The sequence below is a fragment of the Canis lupus genome, chromosome 12 (genome assembly GCF_003254725.2).
Source record: "Canis lupus dingo isolate Sandy chromosome 12, ASM325472v2, whole genome shotgun sequence".
NCBI classification, from domain to species: Eukaryota; Metazoa; Chordata; class Mammalia; order Carnivora; family Canidae; genus Canis; species Canis lupus.
Window position 1 is genome coordinate 26480510 of NC_064254.1, and position 22866 is coordinate 26503375.

At 37.8% G+C, this 22866-nt stretch overlaps 1 protein-coding gene and 1 pseudogene across 1 annotated transcript; one reads left to right on the forward strand and one right to left on the reverse strand.

Annotated features, from left to right (window-relative positions):
- Positions 1 to 520: 520 nt before the first annotated feature.
- On the reverse strand, positions 521 to 17105 carry LOC112641871 (39S ribosomal protein L9, mitochondrial-like). The gene is given in 5 exon segments (XM_049092608.1): positions 521 to 1146; positions 2199 to 2769; positions 4497 to 5314; positions 5317 to 5528; positions 17050 to 17105. Coding segments are annotated over 3 exon segments (855 nt in total). The 3' UTR covers positions 521 to 1146; positions 2199 to 2769; positions 4497 to 4727.
- Positions 17106 to 20506: 3401 nt separating this feature from the next.
- The window catches only part of LOC125752300 (elongation factor 1-alpha 1-like), a 758580-nt pseudogene continuing 756220 nt past the window's right edge, over positions 20507 to 22866 (forward strand).

The window sequence follows — 22866 nt, forward strand, 5'->3', positions numbered from 1 at the left end:
TAAATGAAGTCTTTTTGACTAATTAGGCTTGTTTATTTTGTATGTTGAGAGACGTGGGAAGCGTTGTAAAACGATGATAAACCTTATATTGCCTGGGTGAATGTGATAACTGTTGCAGAAATTATACAAAATTCCTAAAGTTTTAATATGTCCTGGTATAATGTCATCATATGTAATTCTAATTAGTGAAATGTTGTGTGTCACAAAAATAACCAGATTTCCTTGTCAACAGCATTATAATGATCTTTCATCAGATTTTTACCCATGGCATTTTTGAGTCTTGTCATTTACAGTTAGTGTTTCCCTGATACTTTTACAAATGTGTTTAGCTTCAAGGAGATTCATGAAAAGGACTTTTTGATACATACAGGTTTCTGCTATCTTTAAGATCATTAAACTGAACTAGGGATTTCAGGAACTAATGGAAAACCTGCATTCAAGCAGAACAAGAATTAGTTAGCTACATGGGACTAAGTAAATTGAGAAAAATGATAGTTTTTATGACTTTCATTTGAAACATTGCTGACTTTTTAATATTTCTTCTTTCAGATTTAAGGAAACTTTCTCTTAAGCTATCTATGACTTACAGAAATTTGATAGAATATTCCTTTGTGCACATATTAAAACATTTATCTTTTCTCCCTACCTGAACTCTCCAGAATTGAGAAACTCTCAGTGAGTATTCTTTCTTTCATGGCAATTATAATCATTTGCATAATTCAATAAGAAACTATTCTCCTTGTAACAGGACACCACTGAAAACTGCTTTATTACCAAGGTTTTGACTGGAATGTCATATTTGTGGGACACATACACAGACTTGGAGATGATCAGACATCTTTAAGGAGCTAAGGTTGCCTTTATGCAACCAAATAAGGCCTGGTGGAAAAAAAATCAGTGTGATACTTTACTATAGAGTTCCCAGTAGTCCTACTAGGTGAGTAGAGAATGTCACTTCCTGGCAGGTGCAGGAACCTCAAGATATTTTGGGGACCTTGAGAAGAGAGTGATTCACTCAAATCACCAACACAGGTATTGCAGGCGAATCTTATGGCAGATATCTGGCTTGGCTCTTGTCTTTAAAAGGCTGTTAGAAGTCTGAACTGAAATTCCTAAAAAGTTCCAATGAGGCAGATTTAAAAGAACCTATATAAAAATAAATAAATAAATAAAATAAGAGAACCTATATGGTCAATCACTATTCTTGCTGCATTTATATAAATAAGTAGGTCAAGTCTGTTAAAACTGGACTTATTTTGCAAACAAATTATTCTTAATTTGGGATCAAAATGAAGATGATTTTAGAGTGAAAAATTGTGTTTCAGAAACACACCTTTGTGGATACTATATTCTCATTAATTGTCTTTGAGTGTTGTTTGCTTACAAAACTAACCTGAATGCTGAATTTTTCTGGTTTCCTCAAATATTTGATTATAACTCTCCAAATTAAATTTTTCTCCCATTCTCTTCACTTGAAATCACTGAGAACTAAAAACTACCCTTTCTCCTAAAGTCTTGCAAACTGAAGCTAGACAATTTGAGGTAAACTTCAGAAAAATTGCCACAGTAGCTCATGTATAGACAATATTCCTGCCTGTTGTGTGGGCCATTCAAAAGGATCACCGGAGACATTTGAAATACAAACCAGAAAAAAATCTATCTATCAGAATGCTACTGCATGCTCTCACCTGAGAATGCTTTGAGCCCAACATCTAAAAATCTTCTCACTGGCAACACTCAGGACTAGAGCAGTGGGTTTATAATTTGTTTCAACCGTTAATCTGCGTTTGTCTTTTATTTCCATAGAAATGCTTATGGTTATTTCTAAGACCCCAATGCCAAAAAGAGGCACTAAAGAATATTTCAGAAGTCAAGTCAAATGATTCCATTCCACAATGTTGCCCCTGTTGACCGTGTTTCAACAGGAAGTAGTCAGATCAGTGACAACTTCCTCTTGTCAGAGAGAAATTTAGCACATCTGACTCCATACTGCTTCTATTTCCCTTGCTACTGTGACTTGTTACTTTGAAACTTGTGCTTAGCCCTGCACAAAGGCATGTTACAGCTAAGATTTACAAAAACTTTTTTTTTTACGCAAAATCTACCTCACCTAAGGAGAAAAGGAAGTATGTACAGATATAACTATGCTGTTTAAGATCTACAGACACAACATGACCAAACTCCTAATATCTACTGACCAAGTCCAAAGAAGTAATACGACCTTCCTCAGATGTCTAGAGATTTCAGTTATCTTGTGATCCCAACCCCTTCCCAGCTCCTTCTTTGGCTAACATAAAACAAGCTGGAATTTCAGGCCAAGGGAAGACGGTTCTTTAGGACAATATTCCACCATCAGATTCCTGGTTTTCCAAATAAAGTTGATTTCCTTACACCAGCATCTTGCTTCATGATTATTAGCTTGCTGTGTGTCCATGTGGACTCAGTTACACTCCTTGTTCACTGGCATGTTTTCTTTCCACAAAAGAGTATCTTACTGATTTTATATATATGACTCTGTTAGGGGTTCTCAGTGTTGATATTAGCTAGGTTTCTATCCTTGGCTGTCTTCTTTCTGTATTCTCTTTTGGCAGGATCAGATATCTCTTCTCACAGGTGACTCTCCAAATTTTATCAGTGTCCCAGCTTAAATGACCCTTCTGGTGGGATGGTTTCTCCGGTGTTTACTCTCCCCTCATTAAGGAATTCATTTTTTTCAGCTTGCAAAGGACTTTGCTATATTCTTATGTATGTCACTCTCTGCTGTGATTTCTGAAACAGATCAAAGTAGGATGAGTAACATTAGCTTATGTTCTTGGGAACAAATTTATTTTCAGAATGATATAAATTGCAGTGCTTGTTATCAGCAACCATTTAACCACATAAATTGTTTTAGTTTAAAAAAAAGAAACAATGTGTCATGATGATAAATAAATTTTCACAGTACCTTGCAGGTTTTTGAGTTTTGCTTTGCAATGATATTATACCTATTTTCTAGTTTTTAGTTAGGTATACAGCAAAAGCTAATTTCGGACAAAATTGAATACTTGGTATTACGAGAAAGTAAAATTTATCTGAGATCTTGGTAGCCAGAGATAACTGCCATTAACTTATTGAATCACCACAATCTTGTGCAGATATTTATGCAATAATCATATGCATTTAAATAATTGATATCAGTGGTATCATATGTACTTTGATGATATCTTTTAAATAGTCTCTTTTCACATTCCCAGAATGTTACAAGAATGTAATTATGCTTATGTGGAATCCATCTATTATGTAGAATCTACCCTATTATCAATAACATCCTATTACTATTGTTATTTTCAGTTTAATTCTGGTAAATAAAAACACAACTAGTTTTGTATACTTTTTCTCCAGTAAACTTATTCAACTGTTAATTGCTCAGTTATTAATTTCAATAACTTATTTATAGGTTTGTTTGTATTTTATGTGTAAACAACCAAAACATATGCAAATAATGATAGTCTTGGGTTTTAATCCTTGTTTATCTCCTTGTTTTATTGCACTAAGACTTCCTAGGTTGAATAAAAGTGAAGATAGTAAGCTTTTGCTATTTTATTGATAATATTTCCAAAGGCCTTAGCATATTCAAGTTATCATATTTGCCTATTAGAATGGGAAGGACATATTTATTGTGGGAGTGACATTTCCTAATTTGCTACCATCATACTACTGAGTTTCTGTGTTAATTGAACTTTATGATGGTATACGATCTCTCTTAGACATGGGAAGCTTTTATACATGAATACTTTAATACTTTTGCATTTATGTTCATTAGACATATTTTTTTCTGTATCAGTCTATCTGGTTTGGAATCAAGGTTGGATGACTCATATGCAATAAATTTTGAGAATATTTGCATGTTTGGTCCTAAATAGTGATAAGCTCCTGTGGTTTGGAACTCCTTTGAGAATCTGATGATTCCTCTTTGGTAAACATATTAAAGTACTGAGAGAGTGGGACATCTAGGCGGTGCTGTCAGTTGAGCATCTGGCTCTTGGTTGTGGCTCAGGTGGTGGTCTCAAGATTGTGGGATACAGCCCTGTGTTGAGCCTGTTGACTCCCAGCTCAGTGCAAAGTCTTCTTAAAATTGTTTCCCTCTCCCTCTGCCTTTCATCCATGTGTGCACTCTCTCTTTCTCTCAAATAAATAAATAACCTATTTTTTAAAAAGAAAGTACTGGAAGAAGTGATGGAAGCTCCATGTGCCTTTCCACATACTTTGCCCTAGGCATCTCTTCCATCTGGCTGTTCCTGGGTTGTATCCTTTTATTTTTTATTATTTTTATTTTTATTTTTAAAAAAGAACACAACCTCTTTATTTCCTCTTGAGATACAAATGTTCAGTTTATATGAGAATGAGACCAGTACTAGAGACAGTAGCTAGCTCTTCCATTTGTTCCAACACAATTCCAGGCTCAACAGGATCTAGACTATTTCATCTATTAATATTCAGCTTATCCAACCTACAACCTGGTGCTCCTTGAGTAAGACCGTCCCAGGAAGGCCTGATGTGATAACGGTCAAAGTCGGGGGTGGGATATACAGAGGATTCAATGTGTGCACGCAGTTTAGGCTGATGTCCCCATATGCTCTCTAACGTTTCATTATTTGGTCAGAGCTGAGAGTGGTAACAGGGCGCTGGCCCGCTGTTGCTCCACTGCTCCTCCGAATCTGTTCTTCTGCTTTTGAGGGAGAGAAGGTTCAGATCGTCTGGGAGTTGGTGGGGGCCATTCCCTTGGCAGCTTGCTGGGCTAACCAGCACTTGTATCTTTTGGTCTTGGGCCTCTCAAAGTTCACCACAGACATGGGTACTCTCACAGCGTCAAGTCCATTTACCGTCCCCTCACACCTGGACTCGCCCCACCGTGTGATGGGCTCTTCTGGTAACTTTAATGCCTGTGGGGCGACCACAACACCAAGATTTTTGAAGAAATGGCGGGCAACTATTTCGGGATTTAGTTCCCATTTGACGTTGTTCTTCATCCCCACCTCCAGGTGACAGCGTCTCAGAAATTTCACTGTCATCTCACCTGTCCTGGTCTGTACTTTCTCTAATTTTCCTTCTTGTCTTAGCAATTTCTCCTCCTCAAACAGTTTCTTGTTTTCAGGGGATGCATATACAGCCAGACCTGGAGGTGGTAGTCGATTCCGGCCCAAAGATTTCTTCACTGAGCCCAGGTCACCCCGGACTCCCAGTCCTTCCACCGACCGCGTGAGGATGAGCTCCAGGCTGCCCCTGGGCCCGTGCTTCGTGTCTTCTACCAGCCTGTAGACCCGGTGTCGCGGGGCAGGCGCGGCTTCCCGCCCTCTCCGGCCAGCGGCACCTGCCACCGGCGCTCCACGACGACCGCGCCCCGGCTGTGAGAGAGGCTGAGGTCGCGCTCTGGGCCGGGCCGGAGCCCGCGAGGCTCGGGAGCAGCAGGCCACGCAGCGCTCGGCGCAGCAGCCACCGCCCTGTGGCGGCCGCCATGTTCCCCGCGCAGGCGCACGACCGGTTGTATCCTGTTACAGTAAATTGGCAATCTTATGAAAAGAAGGAAAGGGAAGGGGGAGCTGGGGAGGGCAGGGGAGGAGGACGGAAGAGAAGAAAGAAAAGAAAAAAAGAAAGAAGAAAGAAAGAAAGAGAGAGAGAGAAAGAAGAAGAAAGAAAGAAAGAAAGAAAGAAAGAAGAAAGAAAGAAAGAAAGAAGAAAGAAAAGAAAGAAAAGAAAGAAAAGAAAGAAAGAAAGAAGAAAGAAGAAAGAAGAAGAAGAAGAAAGAAAGAAGAAGAAGAAGAAAAGGAAGGAAAGGAAGGAAGGAAAAGGAAAGGAAAGGAAAGGAAAGGAAAGGAAAGGAAAGGAAAGGAAAAAAGAAAAGAAAGAAAAGACCTGTGCTTTCCCCAGGGGGAAAAAAAAAAAAAAAGGCAAGCACATGAACAAACACAAATATTTCCATACATATTGAGAGAATTTATTGACCTGCTAGAGAGCATCCCTTTGCCCTCAAGGATACCTATCATATTCCTAATGAAGTTTCTAGATTCAGGGATATAAAAATAAATGTTTGGACTAAATTTTCCAGAGTTCATTATTATTATTAATGTCTTACAATAAATAAGTATTAAGCTTTTATTTTTAATAATGAGCTTCACCAACAGTTCAGGAAAATAAATTCTAACCAAAGACTAAACTAAAACTAAAGACAATTCTTAAAAACTAAGTAAGAACAAAGTTAACAACATCGTAGAAAAATGTCCTAAAAATTGGGATCCCTGGGTGGCGCAGCGGTTTGGCGCCTGCCTTTGGCCCAGGGCGCGATCCTGGAGATCCGGGATCAAATCCCACGTCAGGCTCCCGGTGCATGGAGCCTGCTTCTCCCTCTGCCTGTGTCTCTGCCTCTCTCTCTCTCACTGTGTGCCTATCATGAATAAATAAAAATTAAAAAAAAAAAAAAGAAAAATGTCCTAAAAATTAAAAAAAAATTAGGAAAGAAAAGATGTCTAATAAAAATACTTAATCACAGAAAAATGCAAATAAATACAGGTCTTGACCTTAGGATACTAAACAGTTCTATAATATTTAACGCTGCAAAGAGAATGGCAGACAGTACCTTTGAAGCTAATGATGAAATTGTAAATCAATGATCTTTTTGAAGTCGGGTTTTCAATATCTATCAAAGCCTTTGACATTGCAATTCACCTGTACTCAAAGATGTATGAAGAAGCAGAATACTGTATTTAAGTTTGTATAGTAAAAATTGCATATAACTTGAATTTCTTTCAATGGAAAATGATAACATCTGCTATATCTGTACGATGGAATACTGAGCAATAATTTTAAGGGAAGGCATATAGATATGAAATTATTTAATAGATATTAGGATATGTGTGGCATGTCTATATTATTAGGTAAAAAAGACACTCTTCACAATAATATTTAGTAGTTTTCATTAGGGGAAAATACATGAAACAAATATATATACATACATTCATAAATAAAAGTTTATAATAATTTAAAGTTCTGGAAAAACAAAAACAAACGTCAACATATTTATATCTGGAGAAAGAAATAAAGTAGATGCAAGGCCACAGTGAAGGTAGACTGTTCTATATTTTTGGTAAATTTGACATTTTTAACAAGTATATATGTAGCTATAATTTGTATAATTCAAAACACATTAAAAAGTGGAAAAACTAGATAATCCTCACTATATTAAATTATGTTATTTTCTGCATTGTTCACATTTACTCTTATTGCTGACTGTTGCTTTGACTTGTATATAACCATACATACAAATAAATCCAAGTTAATGAACCTATTAACATTAATGCTGTAGAACACTACTACCATAGTTTTCATACCACAATCTTAAATTTGCAAATTACTTGTGACTTTAAACATACTTTATAGAGTGATATATTCTGTTGAAAATATAGCTGACTAAATTAGAGGAAAGTATTATTTTTGACACTTTAAGGATCTTCATTTTCCTTAATGTGTTCTCAGAGAAAACAAAGCTGTAAACTTTAAGAAAATAATTTTTCTGTGTTAGAACAATTAACCTTTCTGTTTAATCTGTTTAATTGTCTGTAGTTGTGTATGTGTATGTATGTATGTATGTACGTATGTATAAGAAGGTATGACTCCGTGCATAAAGTATAAAACTCAAGATAAGCAGAGGCTCTGCTTTACAATATCCTTAAGTAATCCGACCCAAATTCAGACTCCCAATTCTTTTTAAAATTAGCCAAACTCTCAGTAGCAGGTTGGTCTAAATCTTGAAAAATAAATGTTTCAGGCCACTGACACACTGAAATTGTATTTATTTAATATTACTCAATAGAACAGCTTTCTGCATTACAAATTCATTAGCAAATGCAGTTAATTTTTCAGAATCTATTTTTAAGACTTAATTAAGTCTTCATCTTTGTTTTCAATATTACTCTGTCTTTGAAAATAAAGTTATGGAAAGATTAGTCTCTCTCTAAGATTATTATGAATGTGAATAATTAGCTCTGCTATCATGGATTATATACATGTTGGACTTTTCCTTAATTGAATTTTTAACCATTACTGTAAATACTCTAATTTAATTTGTTCTACAGTGTCTTATTTAATAGCCTAGAGGTGTTGACTTATTATAGAGGTGAATCAAATGTTTAAAGTGCACTTTATGAGAAACAGCATAGTTTTTCTTTTAGTTCCTTTTCCTTTTTATATATTTTCAATTTTACCAAACAATTGTAAAAACAGAATAAAAGAAATTTAGATAACCTATACTCCAGTTGACCAGTTGTTTGTATTTTGTCTTATTTGATATTCTCTCCTCCCCTCCCTCCTTTCTCTCTGTGTCTCTCAGCTTTGAGGATTATAATAGCATATATGTTTGACTGCTTGATGTTGCCTGATGGGTGGACTCTATGCACTATTTAAAAATATTTTGTTTTCTTTTTTGTTCTTCAGGTAAGATAATTTCAATTGCTCTGTCTCCAAGCTCACCATGCTTGTTGGCATCTTCCTTAAGCTTGTTGAGGCCATTGAGGGATACCTGATTTCATTTCATATGCTTTACTTTTTAATATTAGAATATCTATTAATTTTTTAATGGTTTATATTTCTCCACCAAGATTCTCCAACTGTTTATTTTTTATGGCAATATTGCCCTTTAATTCCAAACATTTTTATAATACCTGCTTTAAAGGTCTGGTTTTCTACTTTTTTTTTTTTTTTTTTTAGTTTTTTTTTTGGTTCTCTACTTTCAACATTTAAGTAACTTCAGATTTGGTTACTACTGATCACTTTTTCTCTTATCTAATGGTCCTATATATATTCCTTCTAATTCGCAGTTAGTATTTTGTTTTATTTTGGTATTTAGGGCATTGTGAATATTATATTTTAGACATTGAATTCAGTTAGCTTTCTCTGAAGAATGTCGAGTTTTATTCTTTCAGGTAGTGAATTTGATTAGACTTAAATTCTAATCTCTGTCTTATCTTTTTTAAGTGTGCAGTTAAAATCCCTGCTCAGTGGTTTATTTTTAAAATTTAAAAAAATTTATTTAAATTCAATTAATTAACATATAACGTATTATTGGTTTCAGAGGTAGAGGTCCATGATTCATCAGTTTCATATTATACCCAGTGCTGATTACATCATGTCCCTCCTTAATGTTCATCACTCAGTTACCCTGTCCCCTCACCTCCCTCCCTTCCAGCAACCCTCAGTTTGTTTCCTATGATTGAGACTCTCTTATGGTTTGTCTCTCTCTCTGATTTCATCTTGTTTTATTTTTTCCTCTCTTCCCTTATGATCTTGTTTTTTTTTCTTAAATTCCACATATGAGTGAGATTATATGATAATTATCTTTCTCTGATCGACTTATTTCACTTAGCCTAATCTCCTCTAGTTCCATCCACATCATTGCAAATAGCGGGATATCATTTTTGATGGCTAATTAGTATTCCATTGTATATATATACCATGTCTTCTTTATCATCTTTCGATGGACATATGGGCTCTTTTCATAGTTTGGCTATTGTGGACCTTGCTGCTGTAAACATTGGGGTGCAGGGACCCTTTTGGATCACTACATTTTTATCTTTGGGGTAAATACCCAGTAGTGCAATTACTGGGTCATGGAGTAGCTTTATTTTCAACTTTTTGAGGAACCTCCATAGTGTTTTCCAGAGTGGCTGCACCAGCTTGCATTTCCACCAGCAGTGTAAGAGGGTTCCCCTTTCCTTTCCATCCTCTCCAACATCTGTCATTTCCTGACTTGTTAATTTTAGCTATTCTGACTGGTGTGAGGTGGTATCTCATTGTGGTTTTCATTTGTATTTCCCTGATGATGAGTGATGTTGAGCATTTGTTTCATGTGTCTTCTTTGTTTCATGTATGTCTTCTTTGGAGAAACGTCTGTTCATGTCTTCTGCCCATTTCTTGATTGGTTTATTTTTTCTTTGAGTTTTGAGTTTGATAAGTTCTTTATAGATCTTGCATACTAGCCTTTATCTGGTGCATCATTTGCAAATATCTTCTCCCATTCTGTAGGTTGCCTTTTGGTTTTGTCGACTGTTTTCTTTGCTGTGCAAAACCTTTTTATCTTGATGAAGTCCCAGTAGTTAGTTTTTGCCTTTGTTTTCCTTGCCCTTGGAGACATGTCTAGAAAGAAATTACTGAAGCTGAGGTCAAAGAAGTTGCTGCCTGTGTTCTCTAAGATTTTGATGGATTACTGTCACATATTTAGGTCTTTCATGCATTTGTAGTCTATTTTTGTATAAGGTGTGAAGAAATGGTCCAGTTTCATTCTTCTGCATGTGGTTGTCTAGTTTTCCCAACACCATTTGTTGAAGAGATTGTCTTTTCTCCACTGGATATTTTTTCCTGCTTTGTTGAAAGATTTGTTGACCATAGGGTTGAGGGTCCATTTCTGGTTCTCTATTCTGTTCTATTGATCTATATGTCTGTTTTTGTGCCAGTACCATACTGTCTTGATGATTACAGATTTGTAATAGAGCTTGACATCTGGAACTGTGATGCCACTGGTTTGGTTTTCTTTTTCAACAATCCTTTGGCTATTTGGGGTCTATTCTGGTTCTGTACAAATTTTAGGATTACTTGTTGCAACTTGGTGAAATAAGTTGATGGTATTTTGCTAGGGATTGCATTGAATGTATAGATTGCTTTAGGTCTACTTAGTGCTTTAACCTTTCATCTATTGCTATCTTCAGGGCGCCTTCATGTACATAATTTATGGAAGAATCAAGGATATTGGGAAAGTTTATAGACATGTTTTGGTCTGTCTTCTCTATGGATATTCCTTTTGCCAATATTCCCCTGACATTTTAATTCCTCTGGTATTCCTGAACTCTGGTCTCACCTTTTCAAAGAATTAGACTCTTGACTTTGCACTTATATTCAAACTACCTAACATAGTGTGGAGTGAAAAGCCATCTAAATTCAAATATCACCCAGTGAAAATTTCCATTACTGAGATCATCTACCCTCCAGTTCTGCCTGACTTAGGTTGTTTTCCAATATCATAAATAATTATTTTTTCAGCTTTTTCACACAATTTTTAATAGCCATATATAAGAGGATGAGACTCTTACAAACTACTGCACTGTTGTCAAAAGTAGAAATGCTTTGTTATTAATTAATCACATTTGTTTTCAGTTGTACATTGCATTCCCATTTGAGGCACTGAATACTTATTCTGTAAATATTATGCAAAAGATTTTATCTCAAAATATTTAAAATGTAAATAGTCTTTAAATTCTTTTACCCCCAAAAAGTAGTAAAGTATAATAGAAACTTAACATAGGAATCATTATTGTACTACCTACTTTGAAATTATTAACAAGAATCATATGAGGGGAGTACTATTAATTGAGTAATTGAGGCTCAGGAATTGGATATGTTGTACAGGGTCAGAAGGTTGCTAGATTCAACCAAAAAAATAATCAGAATTCCAGAATAACCTAAATATGCTAAAATTTATATTTAAAAATAGTTTTTAGAAATACAGCTTTATTCATTTTATTTTTTTTGTTCATTTTAATGTAACTATATCTCAAAACTAAAATCCTTTAGAAATTCCAATAAAAAAGTTGTTCTGAATAAACAATAAATAAAGAAGTCCTACAGTTGGGCTTTTATTTGTTTGTTTGTTTTTAATTAGAACACTGTGGAAGCCATATGAAATATCCTTTGGCATCAAAATCAATGATCAAAAATAAGTTATTCTTAATTCAGGATAAAGTTTTTATTCTTCTAAATTCAGTCCAAAGCAGCTCACAGTTTAAGTCATCTTTTTTGATGCTTATAATATTTGTGTCAAAATGGACAAATAAACGAAATGACTCCTTACCAAATAGTTCTTAAGTTAGTTCTTATCAAAGTTCTCAGAATTAATTATGACTTACTTGAAAAAGTTCTGTTGAACTTTTGTACTGATTCCCCGCTTTATCAGTAAATATGGGATCTGGTTAACAACAATCTCCAGATTTCCACACCTGCTTAGCACAGGAAAATTTTCATTATAGTAATCACCACAGTCACAAACTCGATGACATGCTGTCAGAGGATCAGGTCATCACCTGTCTTTTCTATTTGAGCAAACAAAATTGTTCATAGTTGGAAAAGTTTAAATTGAGTGTCTCCAGCAGCAACTCAAATCTCTTATTATATTGGAGATGAGGGCTCAATGGAATTATAATTAACCAATTTTATTTTCTTTTTCTCTTTCATTTATTTTTCTCTCTCTTCCCTCCACACCCTTCTCTCCTTCTCTTCCTTTAGTACTCTTCCATCACCCTGGATGCTTGATCCCTCCCCCACAACTTCCTCTTTTCTCCATACCATCAGTATTTTCCCAAAGTGTGTATACATACATGCTCATGCATCCACACACATAGCACATCATATAAGATATATGTATTTAATTCTACTATAAAAAAAGAAATCAGATGAGGTAGTGATTAATCTTACTTGTCAATATCACTAAAGTAACATTTAAATGAACGTTTTAAAATGAAGAGGTTGAGGGGCACCTGGGTGGCTCAACTGGTTAAGTGTTCGACTCTTGATTTTGGCTCAGGTCCCAAGATCCAGCCTGACATTGGGTTTCAGTGTGAAGTCCACTTGAGATTCTCTCTCTCTCCATCCACTCCCCTCAAAGTAAATAAATGAATCTAAAAAAATAAAATAAAATAAAATAAAGGGTTTGATAGTAATGGAAAGGATAGGAATGGAAAGGACATTTATCCTATGTAGAAGGAGCAGCATAAACAATTGCATGGAATTATCAATGAACTATGAAAATTTGGAGTCCGTTCTTTGCCCAGTACAGGTGTGTGAGGCAGATAAGGCAGAAACGAATGCTGGGAATACAAAATGGGACAGTGTTATGAAGAGCCTTGAATGCTACACTAAGGAGCTAACAATTTTTCTCAGAAGCATGGGAGACCATCTCAGTGTAGACTTGCTGTTGTTTTCCGAAGTGGAAAAAGGCTTATAGTTGCTTTTTCCAATTGTAAGGGTGACATATACTTTAGGGGAGAACATAAGATATGGTGAAATATAAACAAGAAATAGATGTTATCTAAAATCCCACTAGGTAGAGATAACAATAGTTAACACTTTTCTGTATGCTTTCTATGTATGTTTGCACTTAGAGTATCTATATAAAATGTTTTTGCAAACCCTTTGAGTACTTGATAATATGTAATGGGTTTTATAGGCAAATGATAAAAAATTCAAGAGAAAGGCAAGTCTCATCCTACTATTTTCTGATTTCTTCAAGTTCACTACCTAAAAATTACAAATTCTGATACATAATTTCATAAATGGCTCTGCATATACAAGAATATGTATGTTATAATTTAAATATATAAACATAATTTTAAAACACGATAGCATAAACATGTAAAATGAAACACTATACTATACCTTGCTGTTTCATGTAACAGTTAAGCTTGAAAAATATTAAATCTTAAAACATGCTTTGAAGTAAAGGTAGAGAGTAAATGAGAAGTAATATTAGTATATAAATTATCCATTTTTGCTTGTCTTACTGATTTTCTGACTACTTTGTTGTTTTGTCACATTATAGAGAAAGTATACTGTTTCTAGTATTTTTACTGTTTGACTTATTAAGCATTTTTTGTCGAATACTGTTACTTTTTATGGGTATATGGAAAATGTAACTTCTTTCTTTGCTCAGTTGAGTTATATCAATTAGATCAATATAAGCAATAAAGTTATTTAGATCTTTTTTTCTAATTCAATCTATTATAGTTTGAGAGTGGCTCATACTAATGAATTTTTCTTCTTGATTTTTGATGCAATTATTTTGTATATAGATCATGATTATAAAATTTTCACTGTGAATCAGTGTTTATTTTATAGTCTTTTCTTACTAGAATTATGTATTATCTGATAATGTGCTGATATTTTTAAATCTTCAGTTTCCTGCTATGTTTTTTCTTCTCTTTTGTTTTCAAGGCTTTCCAAGTTATTTTATTTTATATCTCCTATATATAACATGTAGTTGGGTTTTGCTTGATTATCCAACGTGAGCATATTTTTTATTTTAATAGATAAGCAAACTTCATTTATATATATGGAGATGAAATTAATTATTGGTTTAGTTTTGCCATCTTCTTTGCTCAGTTGAGTTAAATCAATTAGATCAATGTAAGCAATAAAGTTATTTAGATAAAAATTTGTGTTTTTTTCCTAGAATATATATTTTATTTATTTTCTTTCTTACTAAGGTCTGTGTTTCTTTCACTGTGTATATTTACCTTTGATAATTTTAAAAGTTTATGCTCTCTCAAAGTTATTGTGGTCCTTTATAATTGTGATTTATTTAGTGGAATTAATCTATTTCTTTCCCAGTGCCTATTGGTTTTCTACTGCAAGTGATATTGAAATTCCTATATAACTACTTTCTTCCACCTCTGTAATCTCCATTGTCCCACCTATTCTGTAGCTTATATAATTCCTGGCTTTTCTAGAGGTTACCTTCATATATTTAAACACACTTATATTGCTTACTTTATATATATATATATATTATGCTTTACATAATACATCTTTTCCCTGGCACATGGTTTTCTTTAGCTGAAAACTGCTTCCCACCCACAGATTTTCTTTCACTCTGCCATGCAGTTGCAAAGATGGTAGATTTTCTCACTCTCCCTTGCAAGATCCTACTATGAACTAAATGTGAGGGAAGTTTCTGCAGGAGTTCTCATCCTTGAAACAAAACTGCTTTTTCCAAGAGAGGGATCACTAACTTTGCCACATACAGTAGCCCTCTACCCTTGAAAAGCCAGTATCCCAACACCTTTGTATGAAACCTGTACCAGTAGACATGTTTTACGCATTCATCCTCATCCCTGGGTTATTTTTTCTACAAGCATGTTATATATGCATATGTATTTTTTCTATATCTCTTTTTATTTTCTGATCATCAAGGCAGATTTTCATTTTTCTTCCTCATTCCTCTTGTTATCTAGTAGAGTCAGACAGAAAAAGAGGTGGTATCTTTATTCTGTCTTAAAGCCAACAGTCCATTTAAAGATTTAAGGTTGAGGGTTGTTATACATATGATTGCATTTAAAAAAGATAACCACAAGAACATAAAATCATTGCCACACATACTGATTCAGTTGTGATTTTTTTAACATCTACAGTTTCTTCAGATATCTGGGTTTATCTAAAGACCCTTCTGTTATAAGACACCTAATGATACTAACTAAATAGTGTATTTCACACAATAATTAACCCAAGAAATCCAAGAGTAATATGATAGCCTAAAAACTCATGGAATCACTTTTATTTTTTGTTAATATCTGAACTTCTACCTTTAGAACTTAACAACTTATGCTTATTATTTGGGTCATTTTTAATCTAAAAATATTAGCTACTAATAATACTGTAACCAACAGTCATTTAATCTCACCTTAGTATTAATAAAATTTTTGAGAAGTGTTTTGAGAAGGAATTGAATGAATAAAAGGATATAGATCCTGGGGAACAGGAGGTTTAAGGTGCAGACTGATGTATACATTTTGCAAGTTCAAATTTGAAGGAAATCACCAGCTATAAGAACATGGAGAAGTTAGTTTGCAACTACGAGAATAAAGAAAAACTTCATCTAAGACATTTTATTTTGATATTAAGTTGTATCTTAAGATGTTTAGATGTTTTAAGACATATTTAAAGAAAGTGAATTTCAGGCCGAGGGAATGAAATGCTTGAAGTCTCACAAAATATTGAAAATATGAAATGATCTAAGTAGGCTTAAACACAATGGAAAAATGGGTGGATAACAAGATATATGTGTAGGTGGATTTATCTGTCAGACACTTTAGATGCCAATGACAGAAATTCAATTTAGAATAGGTTACTCTTAAAGGAGAATGTATCGTCTCTTGGATTTAAAACACAAGAAGGTCAAGAATGAAGCTTGGCCAGAGTCACCAAAAAGTCCCCTGCTTAGGCAAGAGATTTGTCCTTGGTTCAGATACCTTCCCCTGAGGATAAATTGTAAGCATCAGTCACCAAATAAAGAAGAAAAGGTACTATATTCAGTTATTAATGGGACTATGAATTAGCTTCCGTGTCCTGGCAGGGCAGCAGGATGGGACCCAGGGCCTGTATGGCTCATTGTTTGGGGGCCTAAATCAATCAAGAAGATTGCGGTGAATTCCCTGGTCAGGTGAAGCCACTGATTTTACCTCAGATGGAAAAAGCCATCTAATCAGTTTTCCTGTGTGCTCTGGAGGCTGTATTCAGGAAGGGTTATAAATTTAGTTTCTCTGCCCCAGTGTAGTGGGAGAAGCAGCTCTAAGGCTAGTAGAGCTCTTTGTTTGTTGTCTTAACTCAAACCAACCTGCACCTCAAGTTCCTTGGTTGAACAGGCCCGTTGGCTTTGCTCTGCAAATTATCAGCTCTGCTAGCCCTTCTCTGAGTTTGAGTGATGCTGAGATATACAGCCTCCAGGTGTTTTACCCTCCCCTCCGTCAGATGTGGCTGGGAGACACTCTGCAACTGATGGGACTGTGACTCAGCTCCTTGCTTGGGTGTGTGCAACGCAGGTTCTGGGGCTGACAAAACTCATCATTTGAAGATCCATATCCAGCAGATCTTCACCCTGCTGAGCTCCCTGGTCAGAAGGTACCACTAGCTTGGGCCTACGATGAGCAAAGCTGCTGGTTGGGATTACCATTTGGGCACTGCAGACATGAACTCAGACTGCTAAAATATGAGATCTGGTTGTTGTAAGCCCCTCTTTCTTTCTCCATTATAGTCAGATTCCCAGTGGTGGGGTTCCACAGATTGTTCTACAGTCCCAGTGGAATGAGATCAGACTGGTGATTCCCACAAAGAGACCAGAAGTGCTGGATGACATTAATTGTCCCATGTGGGTTTTATTTCCCCACTGGAGAAGCCAAATGGTTAGGGAAGACCATTCCTTGTGGTGCTGTGCTGGCCTGTGGAGGAACAATATGGTCAACAGGTAGCCCCTTCTCTCACCTTCCTAATGCAGTCTGTCTTGTTATCTGTATTATAGGGTTGTGCTTTAGCCTCATCCCTGTGTTCTAGGACTCTAGGACCTCTCAGTAGTGTCCTATTATTGTATAATGGTTAGTTTTCCTTATTAAGGGTAGCAATTCAGGAATGACACATGTTGCCATCTTCGTTGCCTTTTCTAGGTTTCAGAGATACATTCCTTGCATTGTTTGGCTCATGGCCCTTTCCTTCATCTTCAAAGCCAGAAATACAGCATTTCAAATCTCCGCTGTCTTTACATCGCCTTCTATCTCTCAGATCCCTTGCCCCTCTTAAACAATCCTTGTGATTACATAAGTTCTACATGGATAATCCAGAATAACCTACCCACTCAAGATCTTTATCTTCACCATACTTGACAAGTTCCTTTGCCATATAAGGTAGCATTCACAGGTTCTAGGAATTAGGATATGGACATTTTGGGAAGCCATTATTCAGCCTACCATACAAAGTTTATGCTTTTAGGCCATGTATACTACTATTAACTGAGTAAAGTTTGAGTAACATTACTTGAAAAAGATGTATTTTTTTCATTAGAAGGCACTGAAAAGCTTAATACAGCTTTACAATCACCAAATATATGACATATGATAATTAGATTTCCTCAGAAACCAATTGTTCAAATATCAACATGATGTAAATCAACATATTAATTTGCCATTAATGTTTCTCAATTAGTAAAGAGTTTATTGACTGTCTCATAGAGTAGTTGGCATTGCAATATTCTTTTAATATAAAATTTATTTTAAATATGGTAATTAAAATATTAAGCAAACTAGAATTTAGATTTATTTTTGGAAAATTACCTGTTTGAGATTGAAGTTGATTGGCTGTGCTTAATTAATGATTTGCTTCACTTCTTCCATCAATATACAATAGGATGCAAAGCCTGTAACATTGGAAAAATATGCCATTTCCTAGAAGGAATTACCATTTGCTGCAACATGGATGTAAAATTTATCAGCATCTAAGTCATAACTACACTACAACTATGCCAAGTTTTTCAAGAATAGGAATGTCAGATTGTAAAAGCATTATCTAGTATCTCCTGAGGCAACCCAATTATGAAATGATGCTCAAAAGAGCAAGTGGCAAAAAGCCACACTACCAAACTCATGCCTGATGACCTATCCCCAGAATTTAGGACTAATTTTCACAGCTTATTGATTGAGATTGAGAAAAGCGACCATATATTTTTACTTCATGTCAAAGAGCTATGCTAGTTTTCTGAACAAAAGTATGAGGATGGGGGGTAGGGCAAGATGGCAGAGGAGTTGGGTCCCCAAGTCACCTGGCCCCACCAACTTACCTAGATAACCTTCAAATCATCCTGAAAACCTATGGATTCGACCTGAGATTTCAAGAGAGAACAGGGGGCTGCCCTGGTGGCTCAGCGGTTCAGTGCCCCTTTCAGTCCAGGGCGTGATCCTGGAGTCCTGGGATCGAGTCCCACGTCGGGCTCCTGGCATGGAGCCTGCTTCTCCCTCTGCCTGTGTCTCTGCCTCTCTCTATCTCTGTGTCTTTCATGAATAAATAAATAAAATCTTAAAAAAAAAAATAAAGAGAGAACAGCTGGAACGCTACAGAGAGAAAAGTTTGTGCTTCTAACAAGATAGGAAGGAGGAAAAATAAAATAAAAAAGAATCCAGTGGGGGAGGGGCCCCTCGAGGAGCCGGCTACAGGGGGCAGGAGCCCCGGGACAAGAGAGCCCGCAACGGGAAGCGGGAACTTTAACAATCCGCACCGGACTCTTCCCGGAGGGAAAGGCTCAGCTGGGAACCCGGGCAGGACCGCAGGAGGGCGGTGGGGCCCCCAGCCTCCCGGGTCACTAACAGGAGGTGCCCCGGGGACAGCACCCTACACCCCGTGGCCCAGCGCGGTAAAGGGCTGGAGTGCCCAGCGGGGCCTCGGGGAGAAGCCGGGAGTTGGGGGGGCTCCGGGCGGAGGGGGCTGCGCCCTGCTGCCTTCGGGAGCCGCGGCCCCGGAGCGATGCCAGCGGCGCAGGCCCCGGACCCAGGGTGCTAGGGACACAGCGGGGATCCTGCGCTCCCCCCGGGGCAGGCAGAAGTGGGGAGGGCCCAGGACAGCGGGGAGGCTCCTGCCACGGGCGCCCCCGAGCTGTGCAGATTGGCGTCCCCGCCCCGGAGCATCCAGGCCCCTGCGGACTGGGAGCTGCGGTGGTTACTGCGGGAGCTGACTCCAGGGCTGGGGAGCTGGCCTCCACCAGTGGGGTTGCTCCTCCTGGTGTCACCCTGTGCCTCGGAGAGGCAGGGCGCCAGGGGACACGGGCCTCATGGGGTAAACAGCTCCCACTGAGCCGTGCACCTGGCAGAGGGCAGGGTAGCTCCCCCAGGTGCACACACCTGAGAGCACAGCAGGCCCCTCCCCCAGAAGACCAGCTGGAAGGACAGGGGAAGAGCAAGTTCTGGACTGAGCAGCGCTGGAAAGCTCCAGGGGAAGTCGAGGGATTTACAGTGTATAGAACCAGAGGATACCCCTCCTTTTTTTTTTTCTTCTTTTTTTTCCTCCTTTTTCCAGTACAACTCGTTTTTAGCCACTCTGCATTGAGAAAATGACTAGAAAGAACTCAGCACAAAAGAAAAAAGTCAGAAACAGTACTCTCTGCCACAGAGAATTTAGATCTAATCAGGCCAGAATTAAAAATCAATTAAATGAGATGCAATCCAAACTGGAGGTCCTAACGACGAGGTTTAAGGAGTTAGAAGAAAGTGAGTGACAGGGCAGCCCCGGTGGCTCAGCGGTTTAGCACCGCCTACAGCCCAGGGACTGATCCTGGAGACCCGGGATCGAGTCCCGTCAGGCTCCCTGCATGGAGCCTGCTTCTCCTTCTGCCTGTATCTCTGCCTCTCTCTCTCTTGATTAAATAAATAAAACCTTAAAAAAAAAAAAAAGAGTGAATGACATAAAAGACAAGTTGATAGCAAGGAAAGAAGCTGAGGAAAAAAAAGAAAAAACAATTAAAAGACCACGAGGAAGGTTAAGGGAAATAAATGACAGCCTCAGAAGGAAAAATCTACATTTAATTGGGATTCCAGAGGGTGCCGAGAGGGACAGAGGACCAGAAAGCATATTTGAACAAATCATAGCTGGAAACTTCCCTAATTTGGGGAGGGAAACATGCATTCATATCCAGGAGATAGAGAAGTCCCCCCCTAAAATCAATAAAAACTGTTCAACACCTCCACATTTAATAGTGAAACTTGCAAATTCCAAAGATAAAGAGAAAATCCTTAAAGCACCAAAATACAAGAGACCCTAACTTATATAGGGAGAAATATTAGATTAGCAGCAGATCTCTCCACAGAGACCTGCCCGCCCTTTCTGGGCTGGCAGGATATATTCAGGCTCCTATATGAGAAGAACATGCAGCCAAGAATACTTTATCCAGCAAGGCTCTCATTCTTTTTCGCCACGGGTTTGCCGCCAGAACCCAGGTGTCGTGAAAACCACCGCTAAACCTAAACCAAAATGGGAAAGGAGAAGACTCACATCAACATCGTCGTCATTGGACACGTAGATTCGGGCAAGTCTACCACGACTGGCCATCTGACCTACAAATGTGGTGAGATCGACAAAGGAACTATCGAAAAATTTGAGAAGGAGGCTGCTGAGATGGGAAAAGGCTCCTTCAAGTATGCTTGGGTCTTGGATAAACTGAAAGCTGAACGTGAACGTGGTATCACCACTGATCTCCCTGTGGAAATTCGAGACCAGCGCGTATTATGTGACCATCACTGATGCCCCAGGACACAGAGACTTTATCAAAAACATGATTACAGGCACATCTCAGGCTGACTGTGCTGTCCTGAGTGTTGCTGCTGGCGTTGGTGAATTTGAAGCAGGGTCTCCAAGAATGGGCAGACCCGTGAGCGTGCCCTTCTGGCTTACACACTGGGTGTAAAACAACTAATTGTTGGTGTTAACAAAATGGATTCCACTGAACCACCCTACAGCCAGACGAGATACGAGGAAATCGTTAGGAAGTCAGCGCCTACATTAAGAAAATTGGCTACAACCCCATATACAGTAGCATTTGTGCCAATTTCTGGCTGGAATGGTGACAACATGCTGGAGCCAAGTGCTAACATGCCTTGGTTCAAGGGATGGAAAGTCACCTGTAAAGATGGGAATGCCAGCGGGACCACACTGCTTGAAGCCCTGGATTGCATTCTGCCACCAACTCGTCCAACTGATAAGCCCTGTGTCTGCCTCTCCAAGACGTCTACAAAACTGGTGGTATTGGTACTGTCCCAGTGGGCCGAGGGGAGACTGGTGTTCTTAAGCCTGGCATGGGGGTCACCTTTGCTCCAGTCAATGTTACAACTGAAGTAAAGTCTGTTGAAATGCACCATGAAGCTTTGAGTGAGGCTCTTCCTGGGGACAATGTGGGCTTCAATGTCAAGAACGTATCTGTCAAAGATGTTCATCGTGGCAACGTGGCTGGTGACAGCAAAAATGACCCACCAATGGAAGCAGCTGGCTTCACGGCTCAGGTGATTATCCTGAACCATCCAGGCCAAATCAGTGCTGGATATGACCCTGTGCTGGATTGTCACACAGCTCACATTGCTGGCAAGTTTGCTGAGCTGAAGGAAAAGAGAGATTGTTGTTCTGGAAAAAAGCTGGAGGATGGTCCCAAGTTCTTGAAATCTGGGGATGCTGCCATTGTTGATATGGTTCCTGGCAAACCTATGTGTGTTGAGAGCTTCTCTGACTATCCTCCCCTGGGCCATATTGCTGTTTGTGACATGAGACAGACGGTTGCTGTGGGTGTCATCGAAGCAGTGGACAAGAAGGCAGCTGGAGCTGGCAAAGTCACCAAGTCTGCCCAGAAAGCTCAGAAGGCTAAATGAATATTATCCCTAATACCTGCCACCCCAGTCTTAATCAGTGGTGGAAGAACAGTCTCAGAACTGTTTGTGTCAATTGGCCATTTAAGTTTAATAGTAAAAGACTGGTTAATGATAACAATGCATCGTAAAACCTTCAGAAGGAAAGGAGAATGTTTTGTGGACCATTTGTTTTTTTTTCTTTTTTTTTTTTTGTGCGTGTGTGGCAGTTTTAAGTTATTAGTTTTTAAAATCAGTACTTTTTAATGGAAACTTGACCCAAAATCTGTCACAGAATTTTGAGACCCATTAAAACAGAAGTTTAATGAGAAAAAAATAAGAGAAGGAGAGATAAAGAGTTTCCAAGATAGGCAGAAACTGAAAGAATAGGTGACCACCAAACCAGCTCTGCAAGAAATATTAAGGAGGACTCTGTAAAAGAAAGAGGACACCCAAAGAAATAATCCACAAAAACAGGGACCGAGTAGGTATTATGATGACACTAAATTCATATCTTTCAATAGTAACTCTGAATGTGAATGGGTTTAATGATCTCATCAAAAGACGCAGGGTTTCAACTGGATAAAAAAGCAAGACCCAACTATTTGCTGTCTACAAGAGACTCATTTGAGACCTAAGGACACCTACAGCCTGAAAATGAAAGGTTGGAAAACCATGTACCATTCAAATGGTCCTCAAAAGAAAGCAGGAATAGCAATCCTCATATCAGATAAATTAAAGTTTATCCCAAAGACTGTAGTAAGATATGAAGAGGGACACTATGTCATACTTAAAGGATCTATCCAACAAGAGGACCTAACAATTGTGAATATTTACGCCCTTAATGTGGGAGCTGCCAAGTATATCAATCAATTAATAACCAAAGTAAAGACATACTTAGATAATAATACACTAATACTGGGAGACTTCA